At 42.8% G+C, this 27,658-nt stretch overlaps 1 protein-coding gene across 9 annotated transcripts in view; it reads left to right on the top strand.

Annotated features, from left to right (window-relative positions):
* Nucleotides 1-27,658, top strand: part of PCNT (pericentrin) — a 200,069-nt gene that overhangs the window by 109,187 nt on the left and 63,224 nt on the right. For all 9 annotated transcript variants that reach the window (XM_061607607.1, XM_061607602.1, XM_061607606.1 and 6 more), the window contains 8 exons: nucleotides 692-904; nucleotides 3,613-3,842; nucleotides 3,975-4,094; nucleotides 6,606-6,833; nucleotides 9,130-9,297; nucleotides 9,633-9,785; nucleotides 18,465-18,632; nucleotides 22,409-23,467. In XM_061607607.1, the coding sequence (XP_061463591.1) occupies nucleotides 692-904; nucleotides 3,613-3,842; nucleotides 3,975-4,094; nucleotides 6,606-6,833; nucleotides 9,130-9,297; nucleotides 9,633-9,785; nucleotides 18,465-18,632; nucleotides 22,409-23,467 (2,339 nt within the window). The remainder of the gene's footprint in view (nucleotides 1-691; nucleotides 905-3,612; nucleotides 3,843-3,974; nucleotides 4,095-6,605; nucleotides 6,834-9,129; nucleotides 9,298-9,632; nucleotides 9,786-18,464; nucleotides 18,633-22,408; nucleotides 23,468-27,658) is intronic.

The raw sequence follows: 27,658 nt of genomic DNA, 5'->3' as shown, positions 1-27,658 counted from the left end.
CCTCCACTCCTGCTGCTTCCACACCATGGACAAAACAAGCCAAAGTATGGCTTGCAGTGTTCAAACCCAACTTGTTTCTCCCAAACAAACCCTGAACACTAACCAAAGTTTGTTCTTATACAGGTTGGCTTATACATAAATAAAATATATCAGTGCAGTTAATCAGGTGCATTTGGGGGAAATTAAGAACTTAATTTCTCTGTACTTTAAAATCTAATTCTTTGCATAATAAGCTTTAATTTTAATTTTTTGATGCTCAGTGCCTCAGAGTGGTAAGCGGCAGTAATGCAGCCGAAAGCTCTGCTCATGGCTGGAGTTCGATTCCAACGGAAGGAGGAAGTCGAATCTCCAGTAAAAGGGGTCGAGGTCCACTCAGCCTTCCATCCATCCGTGGTCGGTAAAATGAGTACCCGGCATACGCTGGGGGGTAAAGAAAGGCTGGGGAAGGAACTGGCAATCCCACCCTATATATACGGTCTGCCTAGCAAACGTCGCAAGACGTCACCCTAAGAGTCAGAAACGACTCGCAAGTGCGGGGACACCTTTACCTTTTTTAGTTTTTTTAACTATTAATATATTTTGGTATATTGGCAATTATAGTTTTCAGTATAATTGTAGTTAGTAACTACTACTTTGCATAAATGCTTTCAGTGCCTGATCATTATGCTTTCATACAATGTTTGGATTTCAGGCCTCATGGAAGGTTATTTAACAGAGAGACATGCCTTGGAAGAAGCCCTAAATCTGAAAGAGGAATCAGAACGCTCTCTTGTTGCAGAGTTGGAGAATTTGAAAGCACAGGTCCAAGAATTAATGCAGAAACATGTAGTATCTATTGAGGAACAGAAGTTGCTAATCAGTCAAAATAAAGCTTTGGCTGCCAATGTAGGGGAAAGAGAAGTTGGTAAGGAATGGCTGCTACATTACATAAAATATTAAACACTCCCCAATCTTGTGTTGTGAAATGGCTTGAGAAAGAAGCCAGGCAGAAAATTTCCACTAACTTAAAATATTTTGCATGTGAATAGAATTTTTAACTATGTAAAACAAAAGTATGTATTATTTGTTTAAGAAATTTCACAATATGTCTCAAAGTGGCTTACAGAAAAAATAAAACCTGAAATTTACAGTAGTAACATATTTGTTTGGAGTTAAACACAGTGCAAGCAGAGTGCAAGAAGAGCCCCTCTATGTAGTGATTCACACAATGTGGAGGCGATTGTGCAAATGTTTTTGTAACATTCTGGTTTATAGTAGTGAAAAAAATGAATATATAGTTGATATGCTAAAGTATGATATACTAGATTATTTAGAAGAAGGTACATTCTCTGGCGTGGGATACATCTGCATAATGGGCTGTACCCTGTGATCCATCCAAGGCAGGAACTTATGACTGATCTGATTTGTTGGATGTCTCTCCCTATTAGCTCCCTCTTCAGTTAAGTCTCTGCCTTCACCCAATGCAGACAAGTTGTTCTCTCTCTCTCCCTCAATCTGCCTTAGTGCTCAGATTTCTCTTTTACTTTCCCCTATTACTGTTAATAGTTTATTTTCATTTAGTCTCTGAGCTTTTCCCTCAGGTTTTTTCACTTCCTTTTTTGTTTTTAAAAAGCTCCTTTCACCTTTCTCTGGACTCTTCCACTTCTTTCTGCTGGATGGCTCTACCTTACAAGTGAACCACAAAATGTTCAGCAAAGAAGATGCACGGAGAAAAATTGATTAAAATGTGTGTGTGTTTTTGTGTGCAACTTGTGTACCCAACTCTTTCTGATGTCCCAGCCCTTATCATGTTGTTCGGAGCCTCAGGAAGCACCAGTGTTGGACTCAGTCCTACATCTCCAATCAGAAAGACAACTTGTGGAGGTGTCCCATCCCTTATCTTTTCAATCACAACATTAAGCGGCAGTGCCACTTCAAATTCTTACTGGCAATTGCTGGAAGGGGACATGCCAGATGTGGATAGGCAGGAACCTTCTGTTTCCTCCAGCCAAAATGACCTGGGGCTTTTGGGATCTTCACTAGTGCAAAGAATGACTTTCTGCAAGTCCTCTACAGATGCACCACCATCTTTGGATCCTGAAATTGCAACTGTTAGGCCTGAGACAAGCCCACTTTCATTTTTACATGAAACTAGCCCCAGGAAGAAGATCTTTCTGATGAGGCCCAGCTGCATCTTACTTCTTCAGACCTTGAAATAGAACTCCTAACAATTCCTGCCCTGATTTTGGACCCGCCTATCCTATCCCCCATCCCCCTGGCTTGATCCCTCTGGAATTAATTCACACTTTTAAAAGAGATCCCTTTGGCAGAAATCTAAAAAAAATAAATATTGGGAAGAGAACCAAATGAAAAAAGCATATCAGGCATTAACCCTCCTCCTCTTAACATCCCTTCCCTCTCCTTGCATATATAAAGTCAAGAAAACTAATAAAGCTCCAACAGAGCAACCAACTCGGCCCCATTCTTCTGAGCTTTCTGGGTATCCCAGACCATAGGGATCCTGTTTGTGGCAAAACAAGAGATCAGACAACTTTACAGTAGAGACAGCTATTTCAGTTGAATATGGCTACAAGATAAAAAATTTCCATCAGTCTTGAAATCAGTTCCGTCACATACCTCTCTCCAACTCTGCAAAGAAAAATGTCATATCCCCTCTGCCTTGCCTACCTCCTCTTCATAGGAACAATAGAGCCTGAACCTCCAAAAGAAAAATCCCCTGGAAGCATATTTATGTCATTTTTATGTTTCCAAAGGGGACTCGGGAACAATCTTGAATCTCAAGAGCCAATTCTGTAGACATTGCAGACCACCAAAGAAGTCATCCAGACAAAGGATTTTCTCTCTTTGGCGGGCCTCACAAAGGCATATCTATATGTGCCAATACACCCATAGCATCACAGGTTTCTGTGCTTTGCCCATAGAGCACAACACTTTCAATACTGGGCTCGCCCACTAGGTATGCTTTACAGGTGTGTACCAGGCTGGTGAGTGATGACAATGACACACCTTTGTTTAAGAGGAATCCACTTCTAACCTTAGATGATATCAGATCTCCCTCTTTATTGTCCCTCCATCAGGGCCAGCAAGCCACTCCATTTCATTTCAGACTCACCCTAGATTGCTTTAGCTTGGGTACATTTCATCACATGAATGTATCTTAAACCAAACAGAGAAAGAAACATTGGTAATTTACTGTGAATGGGGGCCTTCTTGGTAGGCATCAGGATACATCCATGAACTCTCCCTGACCTTTCGGCTAACTTGGTGGCTGTTTTCCCTCACAAGCTCCTCAAGTCCACCTCTAGTTTGTGCCAATGGCCTCTTTAGTATCCTGTAAAAAAATATTTTGTTTCTGTACTAATCCTTCTATCCAGATGGCTCACTTTTGCTCTTGCTTGCCACAGGAAGAACTGAAGAGGGACAATTCTAACAAATCAGATCAAGTCATATTTCCTTCCTTAGGTGAATCACAGGACCTAACCCATCTCCTGGATGTGTTCTGATACCAAAAAAGAAGGCCCAATCATGGTAAATGACCAATGTTCCTTTTTAATTTTGAAATAATGTATGACAATCATATTTTTGGTAATGCTATTTTTCCTTGTGTACTAGCTTTACTCAAGGAAGTTGAACATCTAGCAAAAGCAAAATTAGAACTGCAGTGTCAAGCAGAAAAGGACTGTTCCACCTTGAATTCTCAAATGAAAATCTTGGAGATGGAACTTGAAGAACAACTGAACAAAAATCAGAAGATGACAAGTTTGTCATTAGAGGTTGCTGACCTTAGACAACAAATACAAGCCCTTGAAAGACAGCTTAAAAATCAACGAGATTTCATGGATGTAAGAAAATTATGCGTGCTTGTAGTCTGGGGATAATATATCATTAGCTCTTGCAGTTAAAATTCTCGGTGGCTTAAAAATAGTTCTCATAAATTCTAAGATTTCAAAAAGTTACTGTCATTTTCTTGACAGAAACAAGCTATTGAAAGGGAACATGAACGTGATGAATTTCAGGAAGAAATTCAGAAACTAGAAAAGCAGTTAAAAGCAACAACAAAATTCCAGGCTTCTGAACAGTCCAGAGAATATGTGGTAAGTAAAACATTATATAATGATTACATATGTTCTGCAACGATGGGTGATCTGAACTAGGGCGACCTTGAAAAAGCTGCTTATTTTTCAGTATCACGTGTAATAATTTTGCTGGGCTGGGCAGTCTGAAGACCCTAGCAAGCTAGTAGCTGGCTTATGGCAGTGTAAAGTGGCAGTGTATCATAGTGCTATGTACTTAGGATCCTGTGTACTTGCAGCCAGCAAAGTTGAGGGGAAAAAACTACACAACAAACTAGACAGTGAGTCTGCCAGATGCATCCACAACATCCATGGCACACTGCTAGTACATGGAGGGTCATGCTGATAGCCCTAATCATGTAGTGGCATGCCAGCAACGTCTCCAGAGCCATGCATGGACTAAGCCAGTCAATTTACACTTGACAGGAAGAACCTCCATGTCCTCACCCCACTGCATTGCACAAACATCCCATCAAACATAAGGACTCCACAATTTCCTCCACAACAGATCCGCTATGGCACAAGGGCAAGGAGGCCCAGAGTTTCCTGGAATCCCAACATAGAGGGTTTGAATGTCTTTAAGGTACTAATTGCGCACAGATTGCTAATAATCACCCTTTTGGGTTCAGAGTTTAAAGAGAAGGAGTGATGGTAGTATAGCACAGTATAATAGCTCCCTTGGGAGGAGAAAGGAAAAAAAAGGGGGGGAAACCCCAAGATGCCAAGAATTATAGCTTGTACAAAGTATTCCAAATCCGATTATTGAAAGGAAACGAGCCCAACGCGTTTTGGCCACGTTGAGTTGGCCTTCGTCAGGGGCTAAAAGTTAAAACATACAAATATATATTCAGTGATACATTCTTATAAATATTCATCATACAGTTCAATGGCCATGGTATAGGAAAATCATAACACCCATATTACTCACATACCGATTACAAGGTGTAGCTTCGAAGTTATTTTGTAGTTAAAATGCTTCAGTTAATTTTAATAGCAATTCTTTGTAATGAGAAATTGCACATGTAGCAATTTTGACCGCAAGCATAGAGTTATATACGTACTCTCAACTGCCTTTAGCCTCTGAGGCAGGAAAATAGACCACAGCTGTGTCCAAGGGAACGTCACTAAAGTGCAAAACTCATAAAAGGGGAAGAAACTCCAACTCCTTGTTTAATCCATGGGGGACTAGTGTGTTCAGTTCTAGGATCCAGGCCAGTTCTCTCCTCAACATAGTTTGAGTGTCACGCATATGTACCTGTTCTAATGCCCAGAAACTGAAGTCTGTCAGAGAGTGTCCACACCTGGCAAAGTGCTCAACCAGGGGAGCCCCTGGTCTACTATTTCTGATGTTATTTATATGTTCACCAACTTGCTTCTTTAGAACCCTGCTAGCAGGGTCAGGTCTGGTCAGTGCCTGGATGGGAGACCACCTGGGAACCATATGTAAGACGCCTTGGGTTTCATGAAAAAAGAAAGGAGGGGTATAAATGTAATAAACAATAAATAAACAAATAAATAATGATAGACAGTTGTACTTCCTTTTCTTTATTTACCCATTGTGGATATTTGAAAATTTCTTTAATTCTTAGTTCTTTCCCTAAATCTTCTTTCCTTCAGTCTTTCTCTATTTGTGAAAAATGTTTTCAGCAGTAATTCCTTGGCAACTTTATGTTGCGTCATATAAGCGTGATAAGGACAAATGAGAGTCTTCACTGGGATACACTTTCACTATACTTTCTGTTATGAGCTTTGTGAAGAAGTCTTGGCAGGACTGGTCCAAGGAGGAGGAGAACTGGGATCCAACGGAGGAGCCCAGTGGTCTGGAAGCTGTGGATGAGGATGTGGGGGTGGGGCCTACTGATCTGCCTGCTGCCAGCCACCCCTGCAAGGTGTTTCAACCATCAGCCCTCTGTATCACGCTGCCACCAGTAGCTGACCCTCTGCCGAGCTACCCTCCTGGTTCTGACCCACCCTCAGTCAAGGAGGGAGTGGCGGAGGTGGGGGAAGACCTGGCTGGGTCATCCCCACTTCCATTACTAAGGTTGTGCCATTGACTGCATAAGTGTAACAGACGGAGTGCCCATTGGCTTGCCCAGTCCCAAGGTGAGAGAAAAGTAGTTATATCTGCCCCATCCTTTATTAAGGGGAGGCAGGAGGCGTGTCAAGTGTTGCGACAATGTCTTCACTTGAGTAGCCATGCTGAGAAGTGGCTTGTATTGATCTTGATGCTGTGTGAGGTGTAGCCTGATTTGTGTTCCAATCCAGTACTAACCTGTGAGTTAAAGTCATTGGCAATAACCAAGCCAAGAGTCCTGAGTCTCATTCTGCTGCGGGAAGCCAGGATGCTTTCTGTTTTTCAGTATTGCCAAGAATTTGCTTTAGTAACATTGAGTTAAGTTTAAATTATATCTGTTAAGGGCTTTGAAGCAAATTAGAATGATCTGATAAATGTGCTATGGATTTATTAACTATTAAGTTAACTTTCTTATTTTTCAAACTACATGAATTCTTTTTGTTTATCCATCCTTATAGGCTGAGACTCTCCACAGTGAAATAAGAGAGAGAATGGAGGATTACAATGTACTTTTGTTAGATAAAGAACAGATACAGAAAGACCTTGCTGTTCAACAAGAAGAAATAGAAAAACTGGAAGCCCGGGTCAGAGAACTGGAGTATATGAATAGGGAAGAGGGAAAGAATGTCAATAAACTCACACAAGAGCTGCAGAAAATGAAAAGAAAGGAAGCTGAATTAAAACAAGTAACTTTATTTAAAGTACTATAGAGGAATTTAGACATGATATAAGGCTATTAACTGACATCTCTGTGTTGGGAATTTCTAATGATTTGGGATTTGTCAGTCATTGAGACACTGGGGTATTATCCATGAGGAGGCAGGTTTCTTAAATATTTGGATAGACTGGGAAGCACTTTCCACTTCTTCTCTGCCCTTGGTCCTTAGGGGTCTGTAAGGAGCTCGTACTGGCCTTTTGGCTGTCTTTGTATCTTTCAGTGCAGAAAGCTGATAGAATGCGTAGAAGATGTAGGATGGTGAGTAGTGCTTGGGGCTTAGCGTCACAGTTATAGCCCAGGTATGAGGAGGAGTTCAGTCTGGAATGTGAGTTGTAACCCTTTAGCCAGCCTTTCTCCTGTGCCCTCATTCACATTGTGTGATTGAGCCATTCCCTGATTTTCCCCCATTGTGATGTTCCCTCTTGACTATGGCCTCCTTCCCTTCAGCCCAGTGTCCATTCCTGGAATCTATCTGCTAAGAAGAGGGGTGCTGTTAATGCTGAGGTAGCAGGAGTTGTCACAGCAGACCTGTGTTGTTCAACTGTTAGGATGACACTGGATTCCAGCCTTTCTTAGCATCAGAATTCTTAGCTCTGTCCCTTGGTATCCTTAGACAGTGGATATGCAGATGCATCTATTGTTCATTACGGTTTGACCTTGATACAGGTCTGATAGTGGTTTTTATGATGTACTTATGTTTCACTTTTTGGGGGGAGGTAGATGAGGCTGAAAGGGAAGGTGCTATTTTCCTTATGTTTATATGAGAAATCGTGATTGTTCTAACTAGACCACAGAAGACCTATTCATGGTCAAAATGTGTTTGGTGATTGTCATTTATGAAGGATTTATTTATTTTATTATTTATTTAAAAGCATTTCTAAGTCTCCTAATAGTTTAAAATCTAAAGTATAGAAAAGTACAACATAAAAGCAATAAAGAAGTATTATAAAAACAACATAAAACCCAGTAAAATGGTTTTATAAAAACAAAGAAAAACAAAACTTCACAAATAACAGGGTCCAGTCTTATGGGTCACAGAAAGCGTGCACAAAACGATATTCATGTTTAGTAAGCCTAGAGAGACACATCAGGCTGCTTTCTTTTGCTTTTTTGCAGTTATAAAACTTGTTATATGAATGTGAAGGTGTTTGTTAAATTCATTTTTTAATATATATCACACACTGCAAGATTTTTTCCACTTCATACTGAGGCTTCAGGCAGACCAGGAGGGTAACTAGATCATGTTGTGCAAATCCCCCAATCGTCTTGCTGAAGAATGATGTTGTGGCACTTAGGGGCAAGACCTTGCCATACCAGGACATTGGTAGGCCTTCTGGGTGGGTGTTGTGGTTGAAACTCTAAAGGGTTAATGTTGTTTCTTAGGAATGTGAAACAGTAAGTGATGTAGATCTTTTTGTTAGTAGCAATTTTAAGCCTTTTCTGTCAGTCACTTGTTGCAGCAGGAAAACATCTTGTTTGTTTAAAGATGATTGTCTCTCAAAGTCCTCATCTCAAAGATGATGTTGTGCTGCAGCCTGGTCTGCAACCAAAGATAGAGAGGGTACTGCTGTGCTCAGCCTAGACAATGAGCTTTTATCTAAAAAAGTAGTAATGTTAAATCTCTAACATTTGAGCACAAGAGATACAAAGCAAAATGTTCAGACAACAGTCTAACCAATTCCTTTCTGAGAAGTGAGCTTACGTGCATTTTCAGTGTTTTTGGCCAATGAGTGAAGACACATCTATGATTGATAATTGCTGTAAAGAAGAATTGGACTCTCACATGCATCAGGGAAGATCAAAGCATGACTTTAGAATGAACCAGCAAGTCTCTTCTCCACACAATGATTGGCAGGCCCAGTTTGGTTATGCTCACATTGCTTAGAGAAGGGCCAACTCCAGTTTTTTGTGGACCCTTGAGCAAGAGGCTACCAATGAGGCCCTTTGTCACTGCCTCTTCCACCTCTTATTTATATATTTATTGAGAGATTTCTATACCACCCTGTACCAAAAATAACAGGCGGTCATGATACTTCATTTCCTTTGGGTGACCATCAAAGAAACCATGGTTGAATTGGAACATTGGTAACGTTTTGGTTTCAGATCCATTGAAATAGATGGAGATTGCAGAACAGCAAAGACAGCCTATAGTGGATTCAAATGACAGAAAAGAACTCATCTTGTCATTGATCCATAATAGGCATTGGCATCCATCAGTAATCAAAGTAGTCTCACATATATAATATTTGTGTTTATGTTTGCAGGATAAAGAAGCACTACAACAGCAACAGTATAATAATTTGATCCAGATTTCTAGTTTGCAATCCAAATTGGATGAAGTCAAACACAGAGTGCTTACCGAAGACAGCTTGGATCATATACTAATGGAACAATTGAAAGCACAAGAGGAACTTACAACAAAAAGGAGAGAAGTAAGTTGCAATGAAAATAATAAAAGGAACAGTAAAAAAAAATCTGACTCCTATGTTGACTGTTCCCTGATTGAGACTATAATAGTTATAGAAATTGAAAAGCCTATTTTAAGAATGAATAGTTGTCTCTGCTGTAAAGTTGCCTTACCCTTTAAAGAAAAAGCACCAGGAAAGAGCAAAGCAGATACAAACGTCTCTCCGGGAGCCCCCACATTGGGGCAGTCTCAGTAAGCCATAATTTGGCTTTACTGCGTTGTGCGAAGTAGCTCATTTTGTGTTCTTAGAAAGATTTAAGGCCTTGTAAAAGAAAGTGGTTTTGTTTTGTTTTGCTTCAGGTTGCAAACCTGTCAGAACTACTCAAACAATGGAAAGAAACTGTAGTGAATAAAAATGAAGAGATCTTGCAGCTAAGTTCACAACTAGAAGAAGAAGAAAATGTTAATGTCACCAAAATAATTCAGCTCCAAGACGAAAATGCACACCTCAAAGTATGTCTAAAACTTGATTTTAAGGAAAAATAATTTATTTAGAGCAAGGATGAGGAACCTCAGACTTGGGGGCCAAATATGCCTCTCCAGGTCCCTGTATCTGGCCCTCAGGACTCTCTCCAGGTCATGCCACCTGCACAAGTCGTATCCCTCATGGGATCTGCTCTGTGCCCTCCTTGAGCACTTTTTCTTGGCTGGAATGTGAACTGTGATTATGCCTCTTGCCTGCCTGAATGGAGAGATGTGAGAGTTTAAAAATCTCTGGCTCCAACATGACTGGCTTCTGTAACATCTGTTGATCCCCTCACTTTTGCCTTTGGCAACACCCACGTTTTGCATCTGGCCCTACCCCATTGGCATGTGGTTCTTGGAAAAACTGGCCAAGAGGAAATGTGGCTGCTGGGTGGAGAAAAGGTTCACAGCCCTGTTTTAGAGGTACCGTTAATCTCCAGCAACACCATCTTCGCTCCGCAGTATGTTTGTCTCCTCTCAATTTCTCCTGCCCAGTGCACTGGAAAATGCTTTTAAACTGCTTCATATGTCAGTGCTAGATAAATTGATTAAAACCAGGTTTAGAAGTGAACTTAGGGAACGTATTTTGCCTTATTTTAATCAGAGTTAGGAACTATTACACCTGGGTAAAAAGAGATGGGACAGCTTTGCAAACAAGAAGAGGATGGCATGCATAATCCCATGGCTCATTCCTATAACCTAAGTCCTTTTTACAGTATATATACATGAACTGGACTTGTTTGGAAGTAATGGGACTTCTGAGTAAACATGTTTAGTATCTAGATTTAAGAAAAGAAGTTTGAGGAAGTATATATTTTGCTGCTGAAATGTTATGATTGGTTTTTCTGACAAGACTTTCCATCTTACTTGCAAGCACTTGTTTGGGTAGAACATATATTAAGCAGGGAAAGTACAAAGTACATTTGTCAAATAAAATATGTTCCTATTTCCCTCTTCTTGTTTGAACTTGTAAAACTATGTAAAAGAGTCATACTTTCACTGGTGCAGAACGACTTCAATAGAAGGACTGAATCTAATGCCTAGTAGAAATCCTGAGGGAGTGTTTGTATTGGTGGCTTGGTCCCTTAGGAATAGACACTCTCAGTGTAAACATCTTTAGGGCTCAACTTTCATGGAAACAAACTTAGAAGGAAAGACTCCAAGAAGTAGAGATGAGGAACCTGCAGGCATAAATGCATGGTTTGTAAGGATCAGAGTTTATGAGGGAGTTGATTTCCTCTGATGGAGGAACGGAGGGGTGGAAATTATAATTTGCTGGACAGGGCTGGAGGATATTCCTGACTAGGGATGACTTCTACTGGTTCTGACAGGCGGGGTCTTCAAGTTGTTGGTCTCCTCTCCAGGGAGAGGAGTTGTCCTGCCCTCCAGACCGGCCCTGCCTGCAGTCTGTGAAGGTTGGGTTTTTTCTCACTCCTGTTCAAATTCCTTTTATTCCTTGTATTTTGCCTTTTCTCCTCTTTTTGTAATATTTTACTCTTGGCTTTCTGCATCTCTCCCTGTTTGTGCTATTTCCCTGTGCAGTCTTGATCTTCAATTCTGCTATTTGTCCGTTCCCCTACCTTTATATCCGTGCGTCTGGGAAAAGCATTGGAGGAATTTCTTGCCGGGCTAGGCTTTCCGTGCTTTTTTCAGCGGTTCTTCATCGGAGGACCTTGGCAAACCATGGTGCACTCTGAAGACTGCGGCTGCCATTTTCTGAGTTTCAAGCTGCGTTCTCACAACACCAGTACCAAGCAGGATCGCAGTCTCCAGCTCCCACCCACCCGCCCAACAACTGAAGGGCCGCCTTGAGGCACCTGGACCCTATTCGGGCCGTTTGCAGCAGTGAGAGGGCCGAGTGGCGCTCGCCTAGAAGGTGAGGCATCATTTTGCAACTTCCAGCGCTTCTTCGCATAGCGCAGGCCGACTGCAGCTGCCTTTTTATGGCCTCTCCTATTTCATCAGTGATCTTCTGCCAAGGCCCTAGCCATGTGGGAGACATGTTGGACTCTAGTGAGTCAACAGCCCAAGGCTCGGAGTCGTCAGCCAGCGCTGTCTCCGACGCCAAACAACAGCAGCTGAGTGAATATTCAGTTGTCTGGCGAATGTATGCGTGTTTTTCCCCCTCACTCCCAGTTCCCCAATTTATGTCCTGGGTTAAAGGGTTCATTTCTTCAGAGATTAATGGCTCTGTGCAACGGGCTCTTAAGCACAAAAGAGGCAGGCACTCAGCCAAGCATTTGCAGAAAGGGAAACGGAGGCAGAGATCTCACCCACGCCACCATAGAGAGGGGAGTTTTGACAGCTCACAGCCCCCCATGCTTCTGCCAGATCCCCCCCTCTCCCCCACTTACATGTAGGAGCGATTCCCCTGACATTGCACTCTGACATATCGATGTCACAGTGACCCAGGGTATTCAGCCTGCTACTGACAGTGCTCCAGTGGACCATGCTCCTACTTGGGATCAGGCAGACACCCATCCTACCCAGTTACAGGCACTGCTCCCACAAGCTGAATCTCTCACAGTCTATATGCCTGGCCAGTGGGAGCTTTCTTTTTCCCTGAGCACTAGGGCTTTGGCTGGAGAGCGTCCATGCAAACCGAGTATGGTGGGACAGGGGACGTTGTCTGACACTGATGTTTCACTGTGTGCACCTGATAGGGAAGAGGGTGAGTTGTTGGGGGAGGAACTAGAGGTGAGCCAGCCTCAACCCAGGCTGTTCTCTTCACAAGTTTTTCAGCCGTTGCTCATAAAAGCTTGCAGAGTACTACAGTTGTCTGAGGCTGAAGGTGGGGGAGCAATGCTGCCACTCAATCCGGGTCTGTGGGGGCTAGAAAGGCTTTTCCCTCCACAAAGCCTGTGGCTGTCTCTTTTCCTCAAGCTTTTGATGATGTGTGGGACGTGGAGTGGGCATTTCCTAGTAAATGGTTTCAGTCCCCCATATAGATCTGATGGTTCTGGCCCACCTCCAAGATCTCATGGTGTCATACGACATGGTCCTTTGGGCCCAATTCCACTCGAGGGCGCTCCAACAACTTCTACCCTTCCAGGATGAGATCCTGCTCTGGCGCAGACATTTGGTGACAGTCCCTCCTCAAGTGAAAGCAGAACTCAGATGGTGGCTGCATCCCCATCGGTTGACCCAAGGGGTCAGTCTAGAGGACCCGCATCAGATAATCATGACGTCGGATGTGAGTCTTTTTTGGTGGGGGTCCACCTGGGTCTACACGTAGCACAACGGGCCGGGCCTGGTCAGAATGGAAATTGGAGCTCAGCATAAATATTCTGGAGCTACAGACAATCAGGCTCGGCCTGAGGGCATTCACATCGGAGATCAAAGGAGCACATCTCCTAATATGCACCGACAACACATATGCAAAGGCATATGTGAACAAACAAGGGGGCAAGCGCTCGAGGGGAATAATCTCTGAAGCGGACCGCCTGTTCAAGTGGATAGAACAACACCTGGGCTCCCTGAAGGCCAAACACCTGTCGAGCATGAACAATTTTATGGCTGACAGGCTCAGCTGGACAGCAATCAAGGAGGCGGAGTGGCAGCGGAACCCAGTAGCGTTTCACCAGTTATCGCAACAGTGGGGCAATCCAGTACTGGATCTATTTGTGATGCGGGAAAACGCACAATTGGACATGTTCTTTACCCAAGTCCCATATCACCTGGCCCTGGGCACAAACACCCTTGAGATAGATTGGCCACAAGGTCTCCTGTATGCTTTCCCCCCATTTGGGGTGATACAGCACACAATTCAGCAGGCCCGGGCATTGAAGGAGGAACTAATTCTAGTTGCTCCATATCGGCCAAGATGGCCTTGGTTTCCAGATCTGTTGAACCTGTCAGTCAGGAAACCGTGGCAGTTACCAGTTCAGCCAGACCTTTTGGTCCAGGGTCCAGTCCGCCATCCCCAACCGGAGCTCTTCCGATTAACAGCCTGGAGGCTGAGTGGCTTTGGTTGAAGGATATGGGATTTACAGGGAAAGTATTGGACACCCTGTTGGCTTCTCGCAAACAATCCATGAATAGAGTTTATTTGTCCATGTGGAGGGTTTTTATGTCATGGTTCTCCCAAAATGCAGTTGACCCTTTGTCCAGGAGCATTCAGGCTCTCCTGGGTCTCCTTCAATCAGGCCTGGACAAGGGGCTAAGTGCAGCTTCCCTCAGGCGTCAAGTGCCTATCCGTAACAGCATACTATTCACTCTGGAGGGGTCCTCCTCTATCGGCTCATCCTTTGCTCAAGTGGTTCCTAAAGGGGGTTGCCCTTGCATCCCCTCAGATGATTCATAGATTCCCAACATGGAACCTGAATTGGGTTCTGTCAGCGTTAGTAGGTCCGCCCTTTAAACCCATGGCCACATGTCCTCTGAACATTCCAACTTTTAAAACAGTCTTCCTGGTATCCATAACTTCAGCATGCAGGATTTCTGATTTAGGGGCACTCTCCTCAGACCCTCAACTGTGCGTGTTCCATTGGGACAAGGTGGTCCTGCGACCAGACCCGGCCTTTTTACCTAAGATCAGCTTGGTTTTTCATAGGTCCCAGGAGGTAGTATTTCCATCTTTCTGTCCCAATCCTTCCCATGCTGAGGAGCATAGGTGGCACTCCTTGGATGTTAGGTGGGCAGATCAGTTTCATTTGGGTCATACTTTAGAGTTTAGACAGTCTGAAGCCTTATTTGTGTCTTTTTCTGGAAAGGTGTCTCCTTTGTCCATTTCTTGTTGGTGAAGGGCTGCTATAGCTCAGGCTTTCAAGCACTGGGTAAGGATCCTCCATCAGGGATCACAGCTCATTCTGTCAGAGGGGCAGCTGCCTTTGCAGCATGTAAGGGGTTTTCCCCAATCGTAGACATCTGTAGGGTAGCCACTTGGGCCTCCCTGCACACCCTCATCAGACACTACAAGATGGATCCATTTTCCTCAGCTGATGCTGTGTTTGGCAGGAAGGTGCTCCAGAAGGTGTTACAGCATTAGATCAGGACAGAGGAAGCCTACCCTGTGGATGGGTATACTGCTCTGTTATAATAATAATCAGGAATGTCCTCCAGCCCTATCTAGCAAAAATGGAAATTTTCCTTACCATGAATTTCTATTAGTTGATAGGGCTGGAGGACATTCCACCCACCTCTCCTTCCTCTGCTGTGGCCTTCTGGAGCGAGGGGGTGGGGGTTAGGGCTTCTGCCAGCATCTTACATTCTTACTCAATGTTTAGTTTTGTGTGTGTTCTTTTCCATGTGGCATGTTTTGCCCGGTGTGTTCTCTCTTTTCAGTTTCCGCTCTATACAGGGTTCCAATTAATGGATGTCTGAAGGGCACATATAAAGGGGGTTTGAGGAGCTGTCTTTGCTCTGTTAGCTCAGTCTGGAGGGCAGAACGACTCCTGTCCCTGGAGAGGAGACCAAGAACTTGAAGACTCTGCCTGTGGGAACCAGTAGGAGGGGTCATCCCTAATCAGGAATCATTGCAGCTTCTCATGGAAGCTTCTTCCAGACTGACTCCACCTGTTTTGGCTGTTGGCTCCTCCAGGGCAGAAAGAAGCATAAGAGGTCCTTACAATGTCAGTGATGTTTTGCTTGAGTACCAAGGTCTACCTGAGTTGTAGCGTGTCCTGTGTTTTGGGGCTTGCTCTTGGGTCCTGATTCCTAGCTTGCTGTACTGATCCTACCTTCTGGCTTGCCCTCCCTGATTCCTCTTCAGTTCTGCTTAAAATTAAAATTATAAATTACCAGTAAGAAATGAAGTTTCCTTAGACATGGGACATTTTACTTTACTCAATGACATTGTAATAGAATGCCAAAAATACTGAGTCAGTTGAAAATGGGTAATGTGGTGAAACACCACTGGAGCATTAACATTCAGTCGTAATGGTGGTTTTGAGCCCTGAAAATCTAACATAAGAGAGATTGTATTGGTTTTAGATACTACATTGTCAGTTGTTGTTGTTATTATTATTAGTTTATTTATACCCTGCCTTTTGGCCAAAAGCCCTCAAGGCGGCTTACAAAAAACACAAATATAAAATACAATATAAAAATGCATCAATAAAACAATACAAAATACAATCTGGAAAAATTAAATAATACACATAATAGCTCCTAATGGTGGCTTTATCCGTGGTACAAGTAACTGCATTTTCTGTGTTAAATTCCAGTCTCCTCAAAGCCAGCTGAATTGCATTTGCAACCAGGTCTATAGTTTCATATGTTGTTGGGAGGGGAATGTCCTGATTTTCTTGGGCATCCAGCTGCCCCGGCGAGGCGACAGAGGGCAACCCCACTGCCCCTCCGGGGACTCCAGGGGTGCCTTGTGCAGAACTTCCTCCTCTGCTGCCACCACCCACATCACCCCCCACTTCCGGCGGCATCCGAGTCTAGCTGAGCAGGGTGAAGTTGGTAAACTCAACCTCGGACTCAGAGCCCTGGGTGTCGGCGCCCAGCAACTCAGCCTCCTTTGCGTCCCGCAAAGACAGCGCCCAAGAGCTGGACCCACATGCCTCCATGCCCATGGTGGTAATAATGGCAGCGGCCATTAGGAAAGATGGTGAGACGCTGGCCCATGTCCAGGTTGGCCGCCTGTTGCCGGTACAAGATCTCCTTGTTGGCCTCAATGCTGCAATGCCGCGTTGGTGTGCTGTGCAGCTGCTCCTGTACATGGCTGATATAGCTTATTATGGTGCAGCTCGAGGAAGTGGACAAGGTGCTTGGAATGGTTCGGGCAACCACGTCTGTTCTGGATCCTTGCCCATCTTAGCTAGTGAAAGCTAGCAGGGCTGGGACCACCGGTTGGGCCAAGGAAGTGGTTAACGCCTCCTTGAGGGAGGGAGTAGTCCCTGGTAGCCTCAAGGAGGCAGTAGTGAGACCTCTTTTAAAGAAACCCTCCTTGGACCCAGATAATCTGAATAAATATAGACCGGTGGCGAATGTCCCTTTTTTGGGCAAGGTTTTGGAGCGGGTGGTTGCCAGCCAACTCCAGGCGCTCTTGGATGAAACCGATTATCTAGATTCGTTTCAATCCGGTTTCAGGCCCGGTTTTGGCACCGAAACAGCCTTGGTCGCCCTGTATGATGACCTTTGTCGGGAGAGGGACAGGGGGAGTGTGACTCTGTTGATTCTCCTTGATCTCTCAGCGGCGTTTGATACCATCGACCATGGTATCCTTCTGGGGAGACTCGCGGAGTTGGGTGTCGGGGGCACTGCTTGGCAGTGGTTCCGCTCCTACTTCGCGGATCGTCACCAGAAGGTAGTGCTTGGGGAACATCACTCGACACCATGGACTCTCCATTGTGGAGTCCCCCAGGGATCGGTCTTGTCCCCCATGCTTTTCAACATCTACATGCAGCCGCTGGGTGCGGTCATCAGGAGTTTTGGAGTGCGTTGCCATCAGTACGCTGATGACACGCAGCTCTATTTCTCCTTTTCATCTTCCTCAGGTGAGTCTGTTGATGTGCTGAACCGTTGCCTGACCGCGATAATGGACTGGATGAGAGCTAATAAACTGAGACTCAATCCAGACAAGACCGAGACATTGTTGGTGAACGCCTTCCCTGCTCAGATGGTGGATGCTTACCCTGTTCTGGATGGGGTTACACTCCCCCTGAAAGAACAGGTACGTAGTTTGGGGGTTCTTCTCGACTCTTCCTTGTCTCTCGAGGCCCAAGTGGCCTCGGTGGCACGGAATGCGTTTTACCATCTTCGTCTGGTAGCCCAACTACGCCCCTATCTGGACAGGGACGACCTCGCCTCCGTTGTCCACGCTCTGGTAACTTCAAGATTGGATTACTGTAATGCGCTCTACGTAGGGCTGCCCTTGAAGACAGTTCGGAAGCTTCAGCTGGTGCAGAACGCAGCTGCCAGATTATTGACGAGGACCAGTCGGTCTTCGCATATAACACCTGTCCTGGCGCGTCTGCACTGGCTTCCTATTTGCTTCTGGGCGAGATTCAAGGTGCTGGTTTTGACCTATAAAGCCTTACACGGCGTGGGACCTCAATACTTTGTGGAACGCCTCTCTCGCTATGAACCTACCCGTTCACTTCGTTCAGAATCTAAGGCCCTCCTCCGGGTACCAACCCATCGGGAAGCCCGGAGGGTGGTTACGAGATCTAGGGCCTTTTCTGTGGTGGCCCCTGAGTTGTGGAACAGCCTCCCCGAAGAGGTATGCCTGGCGCCTACACTTCCATCTTTTCGGCGCCAGGTAAAGACCTTTTTATGCTCCCAGGCATTTTAATCTTCTTAACTTTTTTAATCTTTTAATCTGTATTTTTAATTTTTGTAGTATTTATTTTGTTTTTGCTGTGCTTTTCGTTGTTTGATTGTATATGTTTTTGTATTTTTACTATGATATATTGTATTTTATCTTGTTTGTTCACCGCCCTGAGAGCTATTTCGCTAAGGGCGGTATATAAATTGAATAATAAATAAATAAATAAATAAATAATTTATAACATACAGAAAATTCCACAATTTACTTATTATTTATTTATTTATTTATATCCCGCTGTTCCTCCCAGTAGGAGCCCATATGGGACATGTATGGAATATCATAATGCCAATATGCTCCTGCCAGACTTAGCATACCAGTGGCACTAAAGAAGTGGTGATGGTGGTAGTATTAGTAATACACTGTCCTGTCTAATACAGAATTCTTTCTTTTAGGAAAACATTGAAAAACTTACCACGCAAAGTCAGAATCCAGGTAGTAGCGAATTGGTTATTCTGCCATTTCTGAAATCCTTGATTGAAGAAAAAAATGAAGAAAATAATAATTTGAACGAGCAGATTAAGAGGCTGGAACAGAAGATAGAAAACAGCAAGGAAAATGAGGTAACAAATGACAGCTCAGTCTTATTTTTATTGATTTTCTAAAAGTACCGTGTATTCAGGCGTATAAGACGACCCCCAACTTTTCCAGTTAAAATATAGAGTTTGGGATATACTCGCCGTATAAGACTACCCCTGCTTATGACATGCAAGCGATGTACCTTACCGGCGATTGGCTGGTTGTTGTCTACAAAGCCTATCGTGCGAAGGCAAGAATGTCTTTGAAGTCAAGACGAGGGGCGTCAGGCCCCTCCCACTCTCCAGTTCATTCTTGCCTTCCTACGAACAAGATTGAGATCTTATAGCGTAGCTTAGCTAAGTTTTCTGTGTTTTTTGTTGCTGTATTTGTTTGACAGAGTGTGGAGGTTTTGTGACTGTGTGTTTACCAAGTGTTCCCTTCCCTCTGTCTTGTATCTAACGTCGTGTTTTCCATTCCTGGGGAGTTCCCTTGAGGGGGTTCCCTGTTGCCTGGGCCGTTGATTTTCCCAGCCTTTCATCCAACGGCCATCAGAGGGACCGTGGCTGCGGTTCTCTCTATTCCCAGCGGGAGCTTGCGGCTGCAGCTCCCGTCGTTATTTCCCTCCCGTTCCTGGCCATTTGAGTCTCCCCCGTCCTGGGAATATTTCATTGAGAGTCTGCGGCTGCGGCTCTCTCTCTCCCTTTGCGGCTTTTATCTTGGACTGCCTTGAGCCTTGCTGCCTGACAGTTTCGCGCCGCAACGGTCCCTGCATATGGCGGCTGCGGCTGCCTCCTCCTGCTTCCTTAGCGGCAGCGGCTTTTTTGCCTTTTTTACCTAGCCGTTCCTTTATTGATTTTCTGCGCTGCGACCTTGCTTATCGGCCCCGCGGCTGCAGCACAAGTGGCTCTACCCCCGCCCGCCATTGCCGCTTTGCTATTGTCCGCCATTTTTTGACTTAATTTTCCCGCTCTTTTTCAGCACCCGGCGTATAAGACGACCCCCGACTTTTGAGAAGATTTTCCCGGGTTAAAAAGTCGTCTTATACGCCGGAATATACGGTATGTATATACTGCTGTCGTCATGCATTTTCTCCTCTTTCCCATACACACATGTGGGAAGATAGTAGAAGCTTCTCATTCTAACAGCTGTTCAATATTAAAAGCTTCCATTTAGTTGTCCAAATGTGGCAAACTATGGCTTGTCAAACCATAATTTTCCTTCTGTCCCAAACTAGGATTAATTAGAGCCTCAGGATCCTGATTTGTGCAAACCATTGTTTGTCATTAACAAAGTGGGAGCTTCTTATGTCTTCTCCCTGCACGTGTGAGGAAGGGGCAAAGTGCATGAGCCCAAACTGTTGCTTGTTCCTGATACTCCACCCTATGGTGTGGGGGATCATCTGAATGCACCCTGTGTATGTACACGTGTGTGCGCGTGCATGTGCGTGTGCATGTGCATGTATAAAGAGGTGGCTCATGTTGGGAGGGCTGCTCTGGCACAGCCTGAGTAGATACACATTTAGCCAATGACTCACCGATTACTAGAAAAGTCTGAGAAGGGTACCATTTTGCACCTAATAGTCGGAAAGTGACATGACATTTATCTCATGCTCTCTGCATTCCAGTACAGAACTAGCAAAATTGCCTCTTTGTCCTTAGCTTTAATGGAGGGGAAAATTCCAGTAATAACCAGCAACATTTTTGTTGTTGTTGCTATGTGCCTTCAAGTCGATTACGACTTATGGCGCCCCAAGGAATCAGCGACCTCCAATACCATCTGTAGTATCCACCCTCTTCAGATCTTGTAAGTTCATGTCTGAGGCTTTCTTTATGGAATCAATCCATCTCTTGTTTGGTCTTCCTCTTTTTCTACTCCCTTCTGTTTTTCCCAGCATTATGGTCTTTTCTAGTGAATCATGTCTTCTCATTATGTGTCCAAAGTATAATAACCTCAGTTTCATCTTTTTAGCTTCTAGTGATAGTTCTGATTTAATTTGCTCTAACAGGCAATTATTTCTCTTTTTTGCAGTCCATGGTATGCACAAAGCTCTCCTCCAACACCACATTTCAAATGAGTTGAATTTTCTCTTACCTGCTTTTTTCACTGTCCAACTTTCACATCCATACATGGAATACCATGGTCTGAATGATCCTGACTTTGGTGTTCAGTGATACATCTTTGCATTTGAGGACCTTTTCTAGTTCTCTCACAGCTGCCCTCCCCAGTCCAAGCCTTCTTCTGATTTCTTGACTGTTGTCTCCATTTTGGAACTGTGCCGAGGTATTGATAATCCTTGACAAGTTCAATGTCCTCATTGTCAACTGTAAAGTTACATAAATCTTCTGTTGTCATTACTTTAGTCTTCTTGACGTTCAGCTGTAGTCCAGCTTTTGTGCTTTACTCTTTAACTTTCATCAGCATTTGTTTCAAATCATTACTAGTTTCTGCTAGTAGTATGGTATCATATGCATATCTATTGATATTTCTCCCTCCAATTTTCACACCTCCTTCATCTTGGTCTAATCCTGCTTTCCGTATGATATGTCCTGGCATCTCTTTTATAGAGTTCTTCAGTGTATTGTTTCCATCTTCCTTTTATTTCATCTCGGTCAGTCAGTGTGTTCCCCTGTTGATTATTCAACATCCCTACTGTCGGTTTAAATTTCCCTTTCATTTCTCTAATCTTTTGGAATAGGGTTCTTGTTCTACCCTTTTTGTTGTCCTCTTCTATTTCTATACAATAACTATTGTAATAGTTCTCTTTGTCCCTACATACGAGTCGCTGTATTGTTGCATTTAGGGTTCTAACTGTGTGTATATCTCTGTTTGCTTTTGCTTCCCTTCGTTCTTTAACCCTTTTAAGAGTTTCTTTAGTCATCCTTTGAGGTCTTTCTCACTTTTTAATGAGAGGTATTGTCTTTTTGCATTCTTCCCTGACCATGCCTCTGACTTCATTCCCTAGCTCTTCTAGTTCTCTGTCAACTAAGTTTAAAGCCTCAAATCTGTTCCTTATTTGTTCTTTATATTCTTCTGGGATATTATTTAAATTGTATTTTGGCGTTATGATTACTTTGTTGGTCTTCTTTAGCTTTACTCTGATTTTCGATACGACCAGTTCATGATCTGTACTGCAGTCTGCTCCTGGTGTTGTTTTCGCAGAAACTATGGAACTTCTCCATCTTCTGTTACCAATTATATAATCAAATTGATTCTTATATTGACCATTTGGTGATGTCCCCATGTACAGCCGTCTTTTTAGTTGCTCAAAAAATGTGTTTGCAAGAAGGAAATTATTGGCTTCACAGAATTCAATAAGTCTTTCTCCTGCTTCATTTCTGTGTCCTAAGCCCCATTTTCCCACAATTGCTATTTCTTCTCTGTTCCCTACTTTTTCATTCCAGTCCCGCATGATTTAAAAGGTAACTAACAGTAAACTAAAAAAATAATAAAACATGTCAACATCTGCATGGTTAATTTTTTGTGATTTGTGCTTGGATTCTTTGCTTAGCTTTTCTACTTTTTGTGGTTAAGAGATATCTCCTGTGACTCAGGATTCTCTGGACAGCAACATGGAGTCAATAGATAATGTTTCTGTTGCTGAGGAGGGAGATTGCCAATTATCTGTTCTATCCGCGATGAAAAACATAAGGAGCCCATCAATGTCATAAGATGCATGCATATATAAGATCATTTATGCCATGAGTTTTAGCCCGAAAGGACCCCAATGCAGCTTACAACCATTTAAAAATATATATAATATAGTAATAAAACAATAAAATACCTTCTTGCAAACTAAGCCTTATTCATACTGGTGTTTCAGGTTCTGAAAAAGCAAGTGCTTGAAATTGAAGACTTGAAGTCAGTTATAGAATATCTTCATGGTGATAAGGAACAATTGCTAAAGGATAAAACAGAAGAAATAGAACAACTCCACAGAGTAATTGAGAAGCTTCAAAATGAGTTGGCTCTTCTTGAACCCATGTTTCATGAAGTTAGTGATAACCAAGACAATCTTCATAACATTGCTGTAGTAGAGGTGGAGGAGATCCTTCATAATAAATTGAAGAAAGGATCACCAACTCATCTGGAGAGCCGAGATGAGGGTGACAACTGTCTTCTACTTAATTCCAGCCAGAAACAGCATCAGGGACAGCTAGAAATTCTTTTGACGGACAGGGAAACTTGGAAACAGCTGCTTGAAGAAAAAGAATCTCAGTTTAAAGCAGAAATAAAAACCCTAGAACAAAACCTTCAGAATGTTCAGAAGTCCTCTGGACAGCACTTCACTGAGCTAGCAGCACTACAGCTACAGCATAAGGAATTACAGGAAGAATATAACCTGCTGAAGATGTGTTTAGCACAAAAAGAAAGTGAAATGACTGTGACTACTTCTTGTATTCAGGAACTTGAAGATAAGCTGCGAGACAAAGAAGTAAAGCCTATAGAGAGAGAAATACAGTTCCAAATAGTGTCAGAGCAGAAAGTAGAGCAGGCAGTTGAAGTAAAGCATGTAAAAGAAAATGTTGTGCCCCTTGAAAATGAACTACATGTCTTTGCACAAACATTGCATGATAAAGAGGTCACTTATCAAAGAGAAATTAGTGAACTCAAGGCAGCGGTTGCAGAACTCAAATCTCAGATTGAGAAAAATATGGAAGATCTGGAAGCAGTGCGAACTGAAAGAGATCTTTTCCACTCACAGTTAAAATCTAATTTGGAAAAGGATCAAAATAATGAAAGTAAAGAAATGAAACTTCATAAGCTGGTGCCAGAACCTGATGCATACATCACTTCTAAAGAAATAGAGGAAGAGGGAGAAGAGAGAGAATCAAGTAAGAAGCTATTAGGATCGGCTGAATTTTCTTATAGTGATGAACTGGTATGTATTAACTATAATATTTTAAATACTGTTTAAAAATAAACAGGATAATCAGGATATTAAAATGAGATTAAGAGAAGTCCAGCTGTGTAAGGAGTCACTGTCAATAAATGTTTTTCTCCAGATATGAAATTTAAAGCTGTCCTGTTTGAACTTCTGAAAATCAGGGTTGACACATTTATCTTAACAGTGCCTTCCATTCTCTTGGTTGGCATCACAAGCCAGAATAAATTTGAGTCCACACTACAGCATGCTATTCACATCTGCAAAACCAGGTCTTTGGTAAGTGGTAATGATCCATGCTGAGCCTTCCATGTCACAAACCCTTTTTTTACTGATATAGTAACATGTAAATAAAAAGTATGTGGAACGAATAGAAACAGTAAAAAAAATTAAAAGGCAAAAAAAGGGGTTTTGAGAGAGAGAGAGAGAGAGAGAGAGAGAGAGAGAGAGAGAGAGAGAGTTTTGAAAGCAACAAACAGAACATCACCCACGCTTTCTCTGGATCCCTATAAGGATTCCGTTAATTACCTAAAAATATATGCACGTAATTGTGATTAACATAACAGTGGTTTTTACTGTAGTTCCAAAACGTTTCGGCTTCCGCCTTCATCAGCTGCTAACATCCAAATGCTGTTACCAAGGTGGCAGTTATAGAGCTTTGAGGATGAAATGGTATGAGCATTCCATCCTCAAAGCTCTATAACTGCTACCTTAGTAACAGCATTTAGATGTTAGCAGCTGATGAATGCGGAAGCCGAAATGTTTTGGTATTACAATAAAATCCTCTGTTTTGTTAATCACAAAAACATGTACTCTGTTTTGTTAATCACAATTACGTGTATGTATATATATATGGTGGCTTATTACACCAACAGATAACAAAAGTCATATGCTCTACTTTTCAATGATTATCTAGCTATTTACCTACCTTCTCTTACAGTGTTTATTTTACTATTGTGGGCCAATTCCCATATTTTTATAAATCATTCATCCGGTTTGGGAGTAAATTTCTTCCAAAAATGGTTAAGCATGTAGCTGTTAACAGATATGTTACTAATTCTATGACTACTGAAAAATCTGCATCGTTGACATATCGAAACAAAAGTACTAGTGGATCAGTTGAAAGTTTGTACCTTATTATTTAATGTCATTTAGAATGTTCAGTAATATCTGTATTTTAGGACACAAGAAAAGATGTGTAACATGTCAGCATTTGGTTGTTTTTTATTTCCAGCAAAGATTAACTGCACTGTTATATATGTGGTTAAGTCATGCAAGATTTAAGTGCCACCAAAATACAATTTATCAAAGCATTATTTTAGGCTTGTACATGTAGTTTGCTGTGGGACATCTTGCCATCTCCATTCCCAGATTTTGCCTGGAATCTTTTGTTCATCTTTCTGCCTGAATTCTTCTGATATAAATTATTTGATAAATATTTTCTCATAGTTTTCTTACATATTTTCTTGTGATATCATACTGGGATCAGGTGGCTTTAGCTCACCCTCGTGGTCAAAGGTAGAAACTCAGTCGCTTCACAGTAAACTTTTCCAGCTCTGTTCCCTTGAAGCAACTCATTACATTCCTGCCTTTCACTCAAGCCGGTAGCAAAAAGGGACAGTCTGATCCAAGGCACCCCTGCAGTAGCAGAAACTGGTGAGGATTGTAGAACCGCTAGGCAAATCAGGCAGGCAAGATTGCAAGCTTTAAATGAGAAAGATCTATCTGAGTCAGAAGAGGTGCTGCATAGGGCTCTGGATCTGCAAATACCTCTAACCACTCCCCATTAAGCAACCAGCTGAGTGATTTTAATCAAAGGAATCCTGTTGCATTTAAAACAATTGAGTCTAATGCCACCTGTGGCCAAATCAGATTACAACACATTGTGCCCATTGTTATTGTAGTTTCTCCCCCATGTGGTCAAGAGAGGTAGAATCAGCCTGTAAACAGCAATAGCAATATAGGGTCTCAGGCACCGTCTTCTGGCTAAACAAGTATACCACACCTAGATCAATAATGTAATTCTGTGATGGATGAAAGTACACCTGTGCCATATGCAACTGCTGCCACAGGGGGTCAAGATGGGATATTGCAACAGCAGGAAAATTGATAATTGCCTCCAACACTGATAAGACAGCTTAAAAGTGTATCATAGATTACATAGTGTAATCCAGATATCATCAGGATTATTATCAAGTAGCATCCCAGGGCCCAATATTAATTATTATCAACAGGCTCTGTCCAACAATGTGCAACCATTGACAATGCCACTAAAAATTCCAAATCAGTCAGTTTCCCCCCAGTTGCCTCCAGGGGTCAAGTGAGAGTGAATTCAACAGATCAAGGAGCTGTATATCCGCTATTGGATGACAGAGAAGGGGAAGATGAAATGCGCAGCAGCATTCTAGGTATGGAAGATGCTGAATGGAATGATGACCCTGATGTGGAAGAACAGGTATCCACATGACTATTTTAGGATGAACATTTCTTGCCTTTGCTCATGAAGGTTAAGGCCACACTGGAGCTTAAAGTAACTGAGCCTCAACCCACACCAACTACATCATTGAGGTTGGCAACAGTCTTATCAGAACGAAAGGATCTTGAAAACGTAGTGAAGGTGCCAAACTTGTTAAAGAAATTAATAAGGGCAGAATGTCAAGCACCACTGCAGTTGAAGAAATAATTTCCTTACTTTATCAAATACATGCTAGAACAAGAAATAATGGAGCAGTTGAAGGTGCCAGATGTGAATAAACCCATTTAAGCTCTGGTATCAAAAAATTACATGTCCAAAGAAGGGGACAGTCAATTGAAAGATATGACAGAATGCATACTAGACTTCATGCAACAGAAAGTACATGGCGTCAGTATTGGCCTTATGAGCATCTTGTACAGCATTATTTTTGTGCAAGAGCAGCCAAACTATGGCCAGATTACATCTTAGCAGATCTCAATCAAGATCTGGACTGACTCAAAAACACCTGCCTCAAGATTGTATGAGATTTTATGTGTGTGAGCCTTTATAGCAGATGCATCAATGGTTACAACACAGTTTGCCTCCAGAACCATAGGAAATAGTGACGAGAAGAACAGTGTAGCCTTGCCATTGGGAGGCGGATCCAAGCTTCTGCTTGATCCTCACTCGAAAGCCTTTTGATGGTAAGAAACTCTTAGGAGTCCAAACTCCTAAGGTATTGGTTGAGACCAAAGATAAGAAAAAAGCAATGTTGATTGCAAGTCAAAAGGAGGAGAACAAACATACACAAGAGCGTTTTCATCTATGCTAGTCCTTTCCCCGAGGTTTTGGGCTAGAACTCTTGATTATAGACCCTCTAGACCAGCCTAGAGATGCCCAAGGCAGAGGACCACAAAATGCAAATAACAGATTCTCCAATAATTCCACCACAAGAGGTGGAAAGAACAAGAGGTGTTGTTTCCACCACAAGAGGTAGAAAGGTGGTTAAACCATCAGGTAGGGGTAAGGCTGATGAACTTGTACCACAGATGGGAATCGGAAATGATATGGTTACAGGATAGAGTTTCAGTTCTTGTTTCCAAGCAGATTCATCTCATCTCATCACAAGAATCAAGAAAAGTGGGACCTGATGTCAGCAGCGATAGAACACCTGTTGGAGAAAGCAGCAAAAGAATATGTGCCACCAGAACAGAGATTTTTCCGGAGTCTATTTACTGCTCTTCATCATTCTGAAGATAGGGGGTGCATGAGAGTTGATACTGGACTTGAAATGCCTAAACAAGTTTATAAGATACCACAAATTCAGAATGGAAATGTTGAACTCCGTTGGGAAGGACTCCAACCTCAAAACCACCTAGCTTCCATAGACTTAATAGAAGCATGTCTACATGTGCCCATACACCCAGAGCACTACTGGTTCCTGCTGTTCACTTATGCAGATCAACACTTCTAGTACAAGGCAATGCCCTTCTGATTGGCCTTGGCCCCAAGAATGTTCACAAAAATAGTGATAGTGGTGGCCCATCTTTGGGAGGAAGGAATAGCTGTACCTGTATCTCAGCGATATTCTAATTCGATTGTCATCCCTTCAGGAGGCATACCAAGATCTGAACATCACCTGGCAGCCATGAAAGACCATGGATTCCTGATAAACACCTGGTAAACACAAGGAAGAGTCATCTGTACTCCTCACAGAGCCTACAACACCTAGG

Source organism: Rhineura floridana, chromosome 2, assembly GCF_030035675.1.
Source record: "Rhineura floridana isolate rRhiFlo1 chromosome 2, rRhiFlo1.hap2, whole genome shotgun sequence".
Lineage (NCBI taxonomy): Eukaryota > Metazoa > Chordata > Lepidosauria > Squamata > Rhineuridae > Rhineura > Rhineura floridana.
Note: the sequence above shows the minus strand (reverse complement) of the source record. Positions and strands in the feature narration are given on the sequence as shown.